Source organism: Hyaena hyaena, unplaced genomic scaffold (genome assembly GCF_003009895.1).
Source record: "Hyaena hyaena isolate Hyena2069 unplaced genomic scaffold, ASM300989v1 scaffold_1009, whole genome shotgun sequence".
NCBI classification, from domain to species: domain Eukaryota; kingdom Metazoa; phylum Chordata; class Mammalia; order Carnivora; family Hyaenidae; genus Hyaena; species Hyaena hyaena.
In genome coordinates this window covers 1-12,137 of record NW_024081645.1, presented here as the reverse complement: position 1 = coordinate 12,137, position 12,137 = coordinate 1, and the positions used below count along the sequence as shown (strand labels likewise).

The 12,137-nt window shown below is 39.0% G+C and overlaps 1 protein-coding gene across 2 annotated transcripts; it reads left to right on the top strand.

Annotated features, from left to right (window-relative positions):
* The first annotated feature begins 103 nt into the window (after nt 1-103).
* MAIP1 (matrix AAA peptidase interacting protein 1) lies at nt 104-7,077 on the top strand. Of its 2 annotated transcripts, none has more exons than XR_005526334.1 (5): nt 104-622; nt 3,000-3,071; nt 3,702-3,828; nt 5,125-5,278; nt 6,827-6,887. XR_005526334.1 is itself a non-coding variant. In XM_039221785.1 (5 exons), the coding sequence occupies exons 1-5, from the start codon at nt 182-184 to the stop codon at nt 6,903-6,905; spliced, it is 867 nt and encodes a 288-aa protein (XP_039077716.1). In that variant the 5' UTR covers nt 104-181; the 3' UTR covers nt 6,906-7,077. The 2 variants fall into 2 exon arrangements, 1 of the variants encoding a protein (XP_039077716.1); XM_039221785.1 differs by lacking the exon at nt 5,125-5,278 and adding an exon at nt 4,940-5,087 and having other exon boundaries at nt 6,827-7,077.
* Nucleotides 7,078-12,137: the final 5,060 nt, after the last annotated feature.

Below are 12,137 nucleotides of genomic sequence, written 5' to 3'. Positions count from 1 at the left end.
GGCCAAAGGTCGTCTGCGTGAGTTGCGTGCCGGGGAGCTGGAATGAGGCTGACTCACCAGAGGTGGCAGCAACAAGCCGGTTCCACTCTCCAGTCTCTTTCTCCGGACGCGGCCGAGCTGGTTTCCCACCGACTTGCATTCGACTCAGCACAAATAGGGACTGGGGTGAAAAGTCATAAAGATGGCGCTGGCCGTTCGTCTTTTGCCTCGCTTGCTGCTCGCTCCGCAACTGCCCAGCGGGGCCGGCCGACCCCGGACTCCCCGTGGAGCCGAGGCGAGACCGCAGTTGGCTGACCTTTGCCGCTTCTGCCGCCGCCGCCTCGGCTCCGGACCCGCCCGGCTTCCTCGAGTCACTTGGGCCTCGGCGCTGCTCGCTCGCGGCCCGCAGCGTCCCCTGCTCGGCCCTCTGGGGCCACCGGCAGCCCTCTCCGCATTCCCTGCCTACCCCCGGCGCAGCTACAGCGCCGAGGAGCAGCCCCCGCCGCGCCAGAAAACCAAGATGATCATTCTGGGATTCTCCAACCCCATCAACTGGGTTCGGACTCGAATTTACGCCTTCCTAATCTGGGCCTATTTCGACCAAGAGTTCAGCATTGCAGAATTCTCTGAGGGAGCGAAGCAGGTTTGTTCATTTACTTGGGGTTGACCTGTTCGCCTCTCCTGCATTCAGCTGTTCCATGCAAAACGTGTTTAGCGATGGGGTTTCCTCGCTGGGTCCCAAAGTATCCAAAGTGGGTAGTGACCCAGACACACAGCCCTCCGCTACTTCTTGACTAAATTAAGCTGCTGCCTACGTTTGCACGGTCGCCGAGGTGGTGGGGTTCGATTGAGACACCAGTTCCAGCAGCTGAAGCCCCCCAACTCCTTTTTCTGCTCTACAGGTTTTGAATCCGATAGAAATGAACTCGATTCAAAGCCCATTTCTGCCACTTAAAAGCTACATGCCTTTATCTTTCTGAACATGAATTTCTGCAAAATTAAGAAGACCACTCCTGGCACATAGTAGACGCTACACAAATGTTGGTTGAATAAGTGAATGAGTAGATACGATTGTTTTGAAGAGTAAATAAGGTAGCATTTTCAAATGCGATAATGTAATTTTAGGTAGAAAAACAAAACTTCCTGCTAGCTATTTGTCAGAGCTCCATACCCCATCTGCCCACCCCACTATTCTTCCCCATCATACTCTTTATAGACTAACCTAGAGATAAGCAGTTTTCCCCTTTCAAAGAATTTGCTGAGCAACCTAGTCGCTGGTAAGTGCATAGCATCCTACACACTGAGAAATAGCCTTTGGTGATTCATAGACCTGACCCCTTGCCTATTTTCCTTTCTGAGTGGAGGATAATACCCTGCCTTATTTTAGAACTATTGATAAATAGAATTCATAGCTTATTTCCCAGTTCTTACTGCCATATAACTTAAACTTAGGCTATAAGGGTAATCATTTCGCATTTCTGATTGTATACTGATAGTGATCTATTCCTAATTTATTTCAGATTATTTCTGTAAACACAGCTGTTTATATTTATTTGTGGCACCTGTCAGTTACAAATAAATGTTTCCAACTTCATATAATCAGTGTCAATATTAACTCCTGCTTCCTGCAGGATTCAACTCTTGACTGATTTATGTGTTTATAAAAAAAAATTAAAAAGCAAAGGGCAAGCTTGAATAATAGTGTTTTAAGTGGTAAACTGCTTATGTCAGTTCTCAAAATCTTTTGTCATGTAGAAGTAAATTGGCATGATCCTACTATCCTCCACAGTGCCCACTGATGACATGTGAACTTGTCTATCTCATAACACATTATATGACTGTACCAGCTCATCTGTGTGTCAGTGAGAAATGGAAATCCTCTCCCCTTTATGGGCAGGAATCAGGCCTTTCGCCCTATTTCCTCTGAATACAGAGGAGCTTGGGACACTTTTTAGCCCCTCTCTGATGCTGCTGGTCTCCAGCTGTTAGCTATTTTTGTCCTCGACCTTGCTATTAAGTAGTATCTCCACCCTTTCATCAGCCAGTCTGTATACATGGTTTGACTCATCTAGGTTAGTTTTTCTGCATTTAACCGTTGTGATTTCCAAAAGGAATGTTGGGCCATCCATGGCAAATATTTGTCAATTCCCTTAAACCAATGGTTACTTCTAACATACCTTTTTTTTTTTTTAATGTTTTATTTATCTCTGAGAGATAGACAGCCTGAGCAGGGGAGGGTCAGAAAGAGAGGGAGATACAGAATCTGAAGTAGGCTCCAGGGTCTGAGCTGGCTGTCAGCACAGAGCCCGACACGGGGCTCGAACCCACGAACTGTGAGATCATGACCTGAGCTGAAGTTGGACGCCCAACCAACTGAGCCACCCAGGCGCCCCTCTGTCTCCGTTTCTTTATGCCATTCCTCTGCTCGCAGTCTCTTTCTCTCTCAAAAATAAATAAATAAAACATTTTTAAAAAATGAGATCTCATACATCTCACTGTATTAGTCTGTGTAAACTCATTATCTTTTCTCCCTCTCTTCCCAAACCTGCCTTCCCTGTGTATCTTAATGAAGTTCAGATTGCAGCCCAGATCTCTAGACTCCCAGTACAATCTAGAATGTACTCCTTACAAATTTCTTTGGGTTCTTGGTTAAGAGGGGAGGGGTCACATAACAGTCATTACAGTGATAAGAGTAATTACCTAATTATTATTTAAAAAAGAATTTTATAGGAGGGTTCTTATTGAGGAGTTCGTATTTATACGCACACCGTCTCTTCCCAGGTCCTGAGAGTGGATACATAATTGGCAATCAGCTCACTACTGTATATTTGCGGAGGCCATATGAGAAGAGACAAGCCAGCCAATTTTGAAGCATATCATAGTATTTGACATTGTTTATCACCTTTATCATAAAATAGTCTGTTGATACTAAGCTATTTAAGTATAAGCATTGTACATTGTATGGTATTTTTGAATGGTTTTTTGAAATAACAGTTACCACGCCCCACTTTCTTTTAAAGGCTTTTGCTCATGTGTCCAAGTTGCTGTCACAATGTAAATTTGATCTCTTAGAAGAACTTGTGGCCAAAGAGGTAAAATATACTTTTAATTTTCCTTTAAAAATAAGTGTATTATTCTCTTGCAATAGAATGATATGCATTACCTTTATTTATGCTTAAAAGTAGTATGTATGCCATCAGCCAAAGTAGAGTCCCTGTATCTTTTGGGTAATTTGGGTCATATAAAAGCATAGAATGACTTGCTACTTAAGACATAACTAAGTAAATATGATGTCTTACAGTTGTTTTTGTACTGAATGTTCTGTAGGAATTACCTGTTGAACAATTAGATGGCTTTGAGCCTTGCTTTTGAATATGAATAAATATGGTAGTAAATTAAAAAATAGGTTTAGGGACACTTGGGTGGCTCAGTCGGTTAAGCATCCGACATCGTCTGAGATCATGATCTCGTAGTTCGTGAGTTTGAGCCCTATGTCAGGCTCTGTGCTGACAGCTCAGAACCTGGAGCCTGCTTTTGATTCTGTCTTTCCCTCTCTCTCTCTCTGCCTCTCCCCTGCTTGTGCTCTGTCTCTCTCTCTAAAAAAAAAAAAAAAGAAAAAAAAAGGTTTAGGCAAACTCATTCCATAAAGAATTCACCTGCTTATTTGAAAGGCTTTTGAAAATCCAATAGGCGAACTATGGTTTGCTTTTTTCCATACTTAGGTGCTACATGTATTGAAGGAAAAGGTTGCATCATTACCCGATAACCATAAAAATGCCCTTGCTGCTGACATAGATGATATTGTATACACATCAACAGGAGACATCTCCATTTACTATGATGAGAAAGGTAATGCTGGGGCATAATCAACTTTAAATGAGACATAATGCCCAGATAGGCTAAATGAGTGGATAATCATGAAATGATTGTTGGGGTTTTGTTGGTACAAGAGGATTTTTTTAGAAATTCAAGGAAAATAATACATTCATTCCTTAAAGACTTAGCTATGGAAGAGTTAAGATATGGTCATAGTTATTTAATTAAGCCTCTCTAAGCACCTTCCTTTACTTTAGTTCATTCACAAGAGAGGATATCATCACTTACATTGGTGAAAATTGTCTAAGGCTCCTATCATGTCTCAAATAGAAAGCATTTGTGTTTCAGATTTCCTAATTTGAAGGAAACAATTAAGCATTTTAAATGTCCAGCGGTAGCTTAAATAGAAGGATTGAGGAGTAAAAGGAAAAGTGAAAAATATCAATTAAAGGCTGTTTTGAAAGTAAGACGAACTGTGGAACTCCCAAATTGGATTTATTTTGGAGATACTGAAAAAGATTGAAAGGACTTTTACTAGTTATCTCGTTTTCCTCCTTGTGCAATGCAAACATTTTTCCCTGTCATATTCCCAAAAATTTATTGACTCGTTTATTCTTTCTACAAATATTTGTAAATGTATTATGTGCCAGGCACACAGGAAATCTAGCCTTTGCTTACATACTTTGCAAAGCAGTTCTGATATAGGACTCTTTAATAGTTTAACATTTTTCATATACATGTTAATTTGAAACATTTCAATAGGTACTTTTAGTGATAAATATTTTCTTCTCCCTAACATTTGAAAATTAAATCTTGGCACCATGGCCACTACTTTAACCCAGAACCTTGTTAGAATCACTAGGCACAAAGCAGAGTGAATGAGGGTAAATAAGTACATGCTCAATAAATCATTACTACTATTTCTGAGATACATAGAGGGCAAATATGTCATAAACCTTAAGAATTTTCTAAAAATAAAAAGGGATCAGTGTAAGTATCTTACGTTAGACTAGAGTAAGTATAAAATAGGATTTGTAACAACTTGTATTGCTACTGATAGTTTCTAATTTCATTTTGGATATATGGATGATAGATTATTGTGATTTGTATTTGTATGTGTGTGTGTGTGTGTTTTTTCTCTAAGGAAGGAAGTTTGTTAACATCCTGATGTGCTTTTGGTATCTAACCAGTGCCAATATCCCCAGTGAAACTTTAAGTGGAACCAGTGTATTCCAGGTTAAGTTGGGGGATCAGAACGTGGAGACTAAACAACTTCTTAGTGCAAGCTATGAGTAAGTCTAATCCCATTTCATTGTTTCCTTTCTCTAGAAAATGGAAGGTAGTGTGAAGGAAGTATGAAGGTATGAAAACTAAAGGGAGCTTTAGGAAGAAAAGCATTGAAATTTGACAAGTTATTTAAGAAGAGAGAAAGTCCTAAAGGCATACTGGACATGAAACAGAAGTGTTGAGAAATTAGAAAGAGGTAATGCTGCTGAATGTAATTGAAGGGTGTTTTAGCTGCCTATCGCTGCTTCGTAAACCATTCCCAAACTTAAGCAGCCATTTCTTTTGTCTGCTGCTTTACTGCTCAGAAATTTTGGAAAGGTGCAGCTGTGGGGTTTTCGTTGCTTCACCTGCCATCAACCAGGATGGCAGGGGCTGGAGAATTCATTTCCACAGTGGCTTCTTCGTTCACATGTTCCCCCACTTGGTGCTCCTTGGCTCCCACACATAATGTCTCATTCTCCAGGGCCTCTCTTCACAGCTTGGGCCTGTGGCAGTCTCCAGCTGTTTGACCTGCTGGTCAGCTAGGCCGGTAAAGGGCTCTCCCAGGATTGGAACATCATTTCTACCTTAGTCTACCTGTCAAAGCAGTCATAGGACCTACAGGTTGAAAGGACATGGAGAGATTCCACCTTTTATGGGGCACTAGCAGGGTCCCATTTAGAAGAGCATGTCGGATGGGGCTTATGGTTATATCCATACTCAGAAAATTGAAGGGTTCCCGCCTGTAAAGAGGTACTGTCTAGTAGGTTAGCAACTTATTTAAAAGAGACACTATCATGTATTTTTGTGCTTATAAAATTTGGAACACTGAACCAGTCAAGCAAGTCAGTGGAGACATAATTTAATATTTAAAAGAGAACACTATTATGTTGCAAAACTATATAAGCTTAATTTTAAAATAACAAATCCCAAAGATGACCTAAGGAAGAAATTATATTCTGTTTCACTAAGGTAAAAGGGAATTGTATCCTTATTTTTTCCTTTTTTTGAAAGAAATGTTTTTTTCTTTTTTAAAATGTTTTATTTGTAATTATTCAAAATATATATTTAAATACTTAAATCTACTGAATCATATCCTTTTAAAGAGATCACTTGTAATTAAAGAACAATATAGTCAGTACTCATCTTTGATTCCTCTGATATTCCCTACTAAGGCCATGGGCAGCTTATAAACACTGTTATTTTCAAGATTGATCTAATGTATATAAACCAAATTCCAATAAAATACTCTTTTCATCACCATAGTCCAATTTATTTTTCCCCATATTAGGCATATGTTCCAGCTAGTATTTAACAGCGGAATAATACCCAAGTTTCTCTCAAGGATTGGCAGATGTAGGAGTATGTACCAATTCCTCCAAAATACTTATTTTAGGGGCATGTAGGTGGCTCAGTTGGTTAAGCCTCTGACTCTTGATTTCAGCTTGGGTCATGGTCTCACCATCATGAGCTTGACCCCCACATTGAGCTCTGTGCTAGGCATGGAGCCTGCTTGAGATTCTCTCCCCTTTTCCCTCTGCCTCTCCTCTGTTTGTGCGTGCTCTCTAGTTAAAAAAAAAAAAAAAAACATTTTAGTGGAGAATATTCTTCTAATTTTGTGAGGATATTTTTCCTGATTGAATTGGTAAATTAAACTTTTTGTTTTGATTTTTATTCATGATTAACCATTAGCTTGTTGCTAAAAAACTGCAATATGTAGTTTGGACTTATGTAAGATTCACTTTATTTGTGATTTTTCCCCTAGATTTCAGAGGGAGTTTACGCAAGGAGTAAAACCTGACTGGACCATCGCACGGATTGAACACTCAAAGTTATTAGAATGATCTTTCTTGGAAAAATCACCTTGTTGGACTTTTAGCAATTACTATGAAAAATTAAGGGAAAATATTTGGATCAGTTGATCTTCACTTAGTCAAGTCTGTGGATCACTTTTGTATTATTTTGAAATATTCCTTGTAGTATATTGACATGGTACAATAAAGCCTTTTCCACAGATTGTTATCACCTTCTATAAAAGAGATCAAAGTAGAAAAAACTACAGCAGCCCATTGTTGGTGTCCTATTCAGTATCATTTCTAGTGTTACCTATATTGTGTATGTACACAGACTAATTTTATAGACAGTAAGGAAGGTATTGAAAAAACTATACCTTTCTAAATTAATAGTCCTTAATATTTTGTGGTTAATACATCTATACCAATAATTCAAGATTTATTTTTAAAAATCACCATTGCTATTTGATTACCTCTAGTCACTAGCTATTTGAGAAGGACTAGAGGGAATTCTGTATTGGTCACTGCAGAACTAAAGATCAGTGAAGTTGAAGCTTACTAAAAGGATCAAGAGAAAAATATCACAGCAGTGCCTCAGCCACCTCTGGGATAATATCAGGTCTTCTAACATACTTGTATATTGAATCCTAGAAGTTGGGGTAGGGGAAACAAAAACAATGTAAGAAATAATGTCTGAAAATTTCTCTAATTGATGAAAACTATAAACTCACAGATTGAAGAAATTCAATAGGCAGGGTAACACATAAAGAAAACCCCACTAAGGTATGCCAGAATCAAACCAGAGAAAATTATAAAGTGCTGTAGAAAAAAAGGATACATTCCATACAGAGAATGACTGCATATGACTTTTCTCAAAGTGAAAATTAGAGACCTTGGTATAACATCTTTAAAATGCTTAAAGAAAAAGCCTGGCAACCTAGATTCTATATTCAGCAAAAATATCCTTCAGAAAAGGTGATAAAATACTTTTTCAGATAGGGAAAAGATGAGTAAATTTGTTGCTAGTAGACCAGCAGACGTGTTTTATAAGAAATGTTAAGGACCAATGGACAGAATGGAGTTCAGAAATAGATCCATGCCTATTGGACATTTGGTTTTTGACAGAGGTGCCAAAGTAATTCAGTGAGGAAAAGGTAGTCTTTTTTTTATGTTTATTTTTGAGAGAGAGAGCATGCATGTGTGTGGACATGAGTGGGAAAGAGCCAGAGAGAGGGAGACGAGAACCTCAAGAAGGCTTCATGCTGACAGCAGAGTCTGATATAGGGCTCAATTCCAAGAACCATAAAATCATGACCTGAGCTGAAATCAAGAGTGGGATGCTTAACTGACTAAACCACCCAGGCACTCCGAAAAGTAGTCTCTTTTAACAAATAGGAAAATTATATATTCAAATGGGAAATAAGTTTAGCTCTTGCCTCACACCATACATACTCTTAGTACAAAATTGAGATTGCAAAATAGGTCATAGACTTAGATAAAATCTAAAACTCTAGAAATTCTAGAAAGAAATTGAATTTTGAAATTGCTTTCTTTTGAGAGACCAAGATTTCTCAAGACACAAAGCATGAATCATGAAAGAAAACAATAATTGGAATATATTAATATTAAGATGCCATATTTGTGATACATATATTTGACAAAAGACCTATATTTGGAATATATAAATGATGCTTATAGCTCAGTAATGAGCTGAATATTGAGCAGGGAAAAGCTCCAGCTTAGTTCCAGCCCCTGGGGGCTCCCTGGTGTCCACTGGAACTCTGTGCTGGTTTCAGAGCCACACCAAAGGCAAAGGGCCCGCCTTCAGGGCTTATGTGCCAGGTATTCCTGGGGTCAGAACACCCTCACAGAGGGTCAAGAGACCTTGCTTCCAACAATCTCCAGTTAAAATCTGTCCTGATCTCTGGTAGGAACCCACTAAAAGCATGCATGCTACATGACCATGGGCAATCACCAGGAAGGCTCTCTCCAGGTATCTAAACTGCAGGACAGATCTCACCTAATAGAAGCTTTAAGGAAATTTAAAAAACAAAAAGCATTTGAATGGACTCTCCATGAAAGACATTAAAATTGCCAATAAACGCGTAGAAGGATGCTCTACATCCTTAGTCAATAGGAAAAGAGAACCACACGGAGATACCACCACAAACCCACCAAAATGGCTTCAATTACAAAAACTGCAAGTACCAAATATTGGTGAAGATCTGAAGCAACTGGAATTCTCTAATATTGTCAGCAATCAAAATGGTACAGCCATTTGGAAGGTATTTTGGCAATTTCTTATAAAGTTAAACATGTGCTTACCATAGGATCCAGCAATTCTATTCCTAGGTACTTATCTGCTGGAGGTCCACTCCAGCCGGTCCAGGTGTCCCTGAAGATTGGAAGGTGTCAATGAGAGAGAGAGAGAGAGATTGAGAACCCCGAGATTCTTTCTGGTCACCAGGCAGGCATCTCTGCCCTGTCCGTCTTGGTGTCTTTATTTATACGTCAAATATTAACATGGCATCAGAAAATGGAACTTTTACAATGGATAGTTCTCTGTGATAAGATGTTTTGGAAAATTACAGAAACAGGTTTTACAGAAGTATTCTTGCAGAACTACCCCAATTATAGGGAGGTTGAGTAACTAAGAAAATAACAGGGTGTTCTTAGTGAAAAACAGGATAACATACACATTTTAATAACGCTAAGACTAAGTCATAGGTTAAGTTGTAGACTCTTATCCATCCTCATCACAGCTGCTAGTGTAAGGGAAGGTGTTTGTGGAATGTAGGCCTTAGGGAAGGGACTGCTATACATCATCAGCAAAGGAATATGTAGTAACTAATGTTCTGCCCTTATCTGTTCCTTCTAAGTCAGGCTTTTTGTCTCTGGGAAAGACTTAATTGTCCAGTTATATTCCTTATGGCACCGGAGAGCCAACCATACTTTTAAAGAGTTTTAGCTCATTTCCAATACATAGAATAGCCTCTTCGAGTGCATTTACCTTTGTGTCTAGTTTTTTGTCTATGAATTCTTGAATAGGTAGGGCATGAGAAACATTTTTGGTTAGTTGATTTGAACTGTATGAACTTCTTGGACTAACACAACAGTAGAAACAGAATTATACACGTAAAAGTCAATCTTTTATGAGTAAGGGTCATTAGCCTGTTCATAGCTCAAGGGAAAGTATGGAGGAAAACAGGACCTACCGGAGACATGATGCCTATTCCCATAATCAAAAGAAGAAATTCCCACAATAAGTTCCTTCACAAGGTGCAATCATCATATCAGGGCCAGAATAAGGGGACAAGTTACCTCCGATACCAATCAACAAGGTACCTTGGGGGTCTGTACTCAAGTAGAAATAATTGAGTGGGGGTAGATATCAGTCGTCATCTGATGGCAAGAGATCGTGCAAACTTGCCTTAACCTCACAAGGAATTTTCTCAACTTAATTCAGAAAATGGCTCCCAACACTTATCCCAGAGAAGTGGAAACATACATCTACACAAAGTGTTGTATGCTCATAGTAGCTTTTTTCTTAATGACTCCAACTGGAAAGACCCTCAAATGTTCAGTAGATGGATGGATAGACAAGTGAGTGAAGGAAGCCAGACACAAAAGAGTACTTACTGGATAATTATATTTATTTGAAATTCTAGAAAAGCTTAAACATGTTCATTGCAGAATTACTTACAATAGTCAAGATATTTTATCTGAAGGGACATAGTTTGATTTGATTTCTAGCTAGTTTATCATCTAAAGCTCTTTGAAAATATTTGGCTACATGTTAAAACTTTCCAAATTGACAATTTTTCATTTCATTGTACTTTTTATGATTAAATCCCCTATTTCAGGTGTAAGCCCAGTCACACTAAGAGAACAAACTTCCTTTCTTTCAGGTATTGGGTGTACTCTGTCAACTCCAACTGTTTAAAAGTTTCCTGAAGTTTATTTTTAAAGTCTATTATTAATTTACCATCACTTTCTTTATAATTTTGAATCTGCCTTCAATTATCCATAAAGGAAAAATGACATGTCCCTATGTAGTGCATTTCATATATATATATATTTTTCCCCTTTTGAAGCCATTTTCATATGCACAGTTGGGTTATTTAAATCTCCTGCTGTTCCACATCCTGCTGTTCTTAATCATTTTTTGCTTTTTTGAGAGGCTAGCAAATAAGTAAGCTAACTGTAAATTAGATAGCCAAGGAAGATATACAGTAAAACCCTGGACTGCAAGTAACTTCTTCAGTGAATGCTCCACAAGAGGAGCACACATCTGGGGCACCTGGGTGGTTCAACTGGTAAAGTGTCTGACTTTGGCTCAGGTCATGATCTCACTATTCGTGAGTTCGAGCCCAGCATCAGGGTCTGTGCTGACAGCTCAGAGCCTGAAGCCTGCTTCAGATTCTATGTCTCCCTCCGTCTCTGCCTCTCTCTCTCTCTCTCTCTTTCTCCGTCTCTCTCAAAAATAAATAAACACTTTTTAAAAAGATGAGCAAGCACTTCTAATAAATTTTAACTTGATAAATGAGCAATGTTCTTGCATTACAAGTAGAACAGACATCCAATGTCACATGATCACAACTGAGCCAATGATTCTCTCCCTCTTTCTCTCTCTCTTTCTGTGGGATTATGGGTGATTGTCTCCAATGCTTGGATGCACAGTCTCAGGTCATGGTGTTTGGTAGAAATTGGTGATTATTTCAAAACACTGGGAAGGTGCCCACAATGGGTACTAGTGTAATTTTTGTCAATTCAAAGCACATATGGACAGTCCTTTGCTTTTCCATACAAGAGTAAGCTTAGGAATGCTTTGCTTCATTCTAGGTCGGCTTTCTACAGATTTAGACCCTTTCTTCTTCTCCCTTATTGCCAGTTACATTGCATACAGTATATGACAAGAGTTTATTAATACCGTACTGTAGTCAACATCTGTGCAAGCGAATACAATGGCCCTTATGCAGAAAAGGATTCCACTGAGCCAGTAGATAGCAGTGATTCCATTAGTGATAGTAAAAGTCATCCTGGACAATAATCCTCCTCTTGTCTCCCTCACACCAGCCATGAAGGTTTTCTTTTTTTTTACAAATAGTTTATTGTCAAATTAGTTTCCACATAACACTCAGTTTTCATCCCCACAAGTGTCCTCCTCCATGCCCATCCCCCCTCCCCCCCACATCCATCAGTCCTCAGTTTTAGTCAGCATTCAAGAGTCTCTCATGGTTTGCCTCTCTCCCTTCCCCCACCATTTCCACCCTTCTTCTCCCC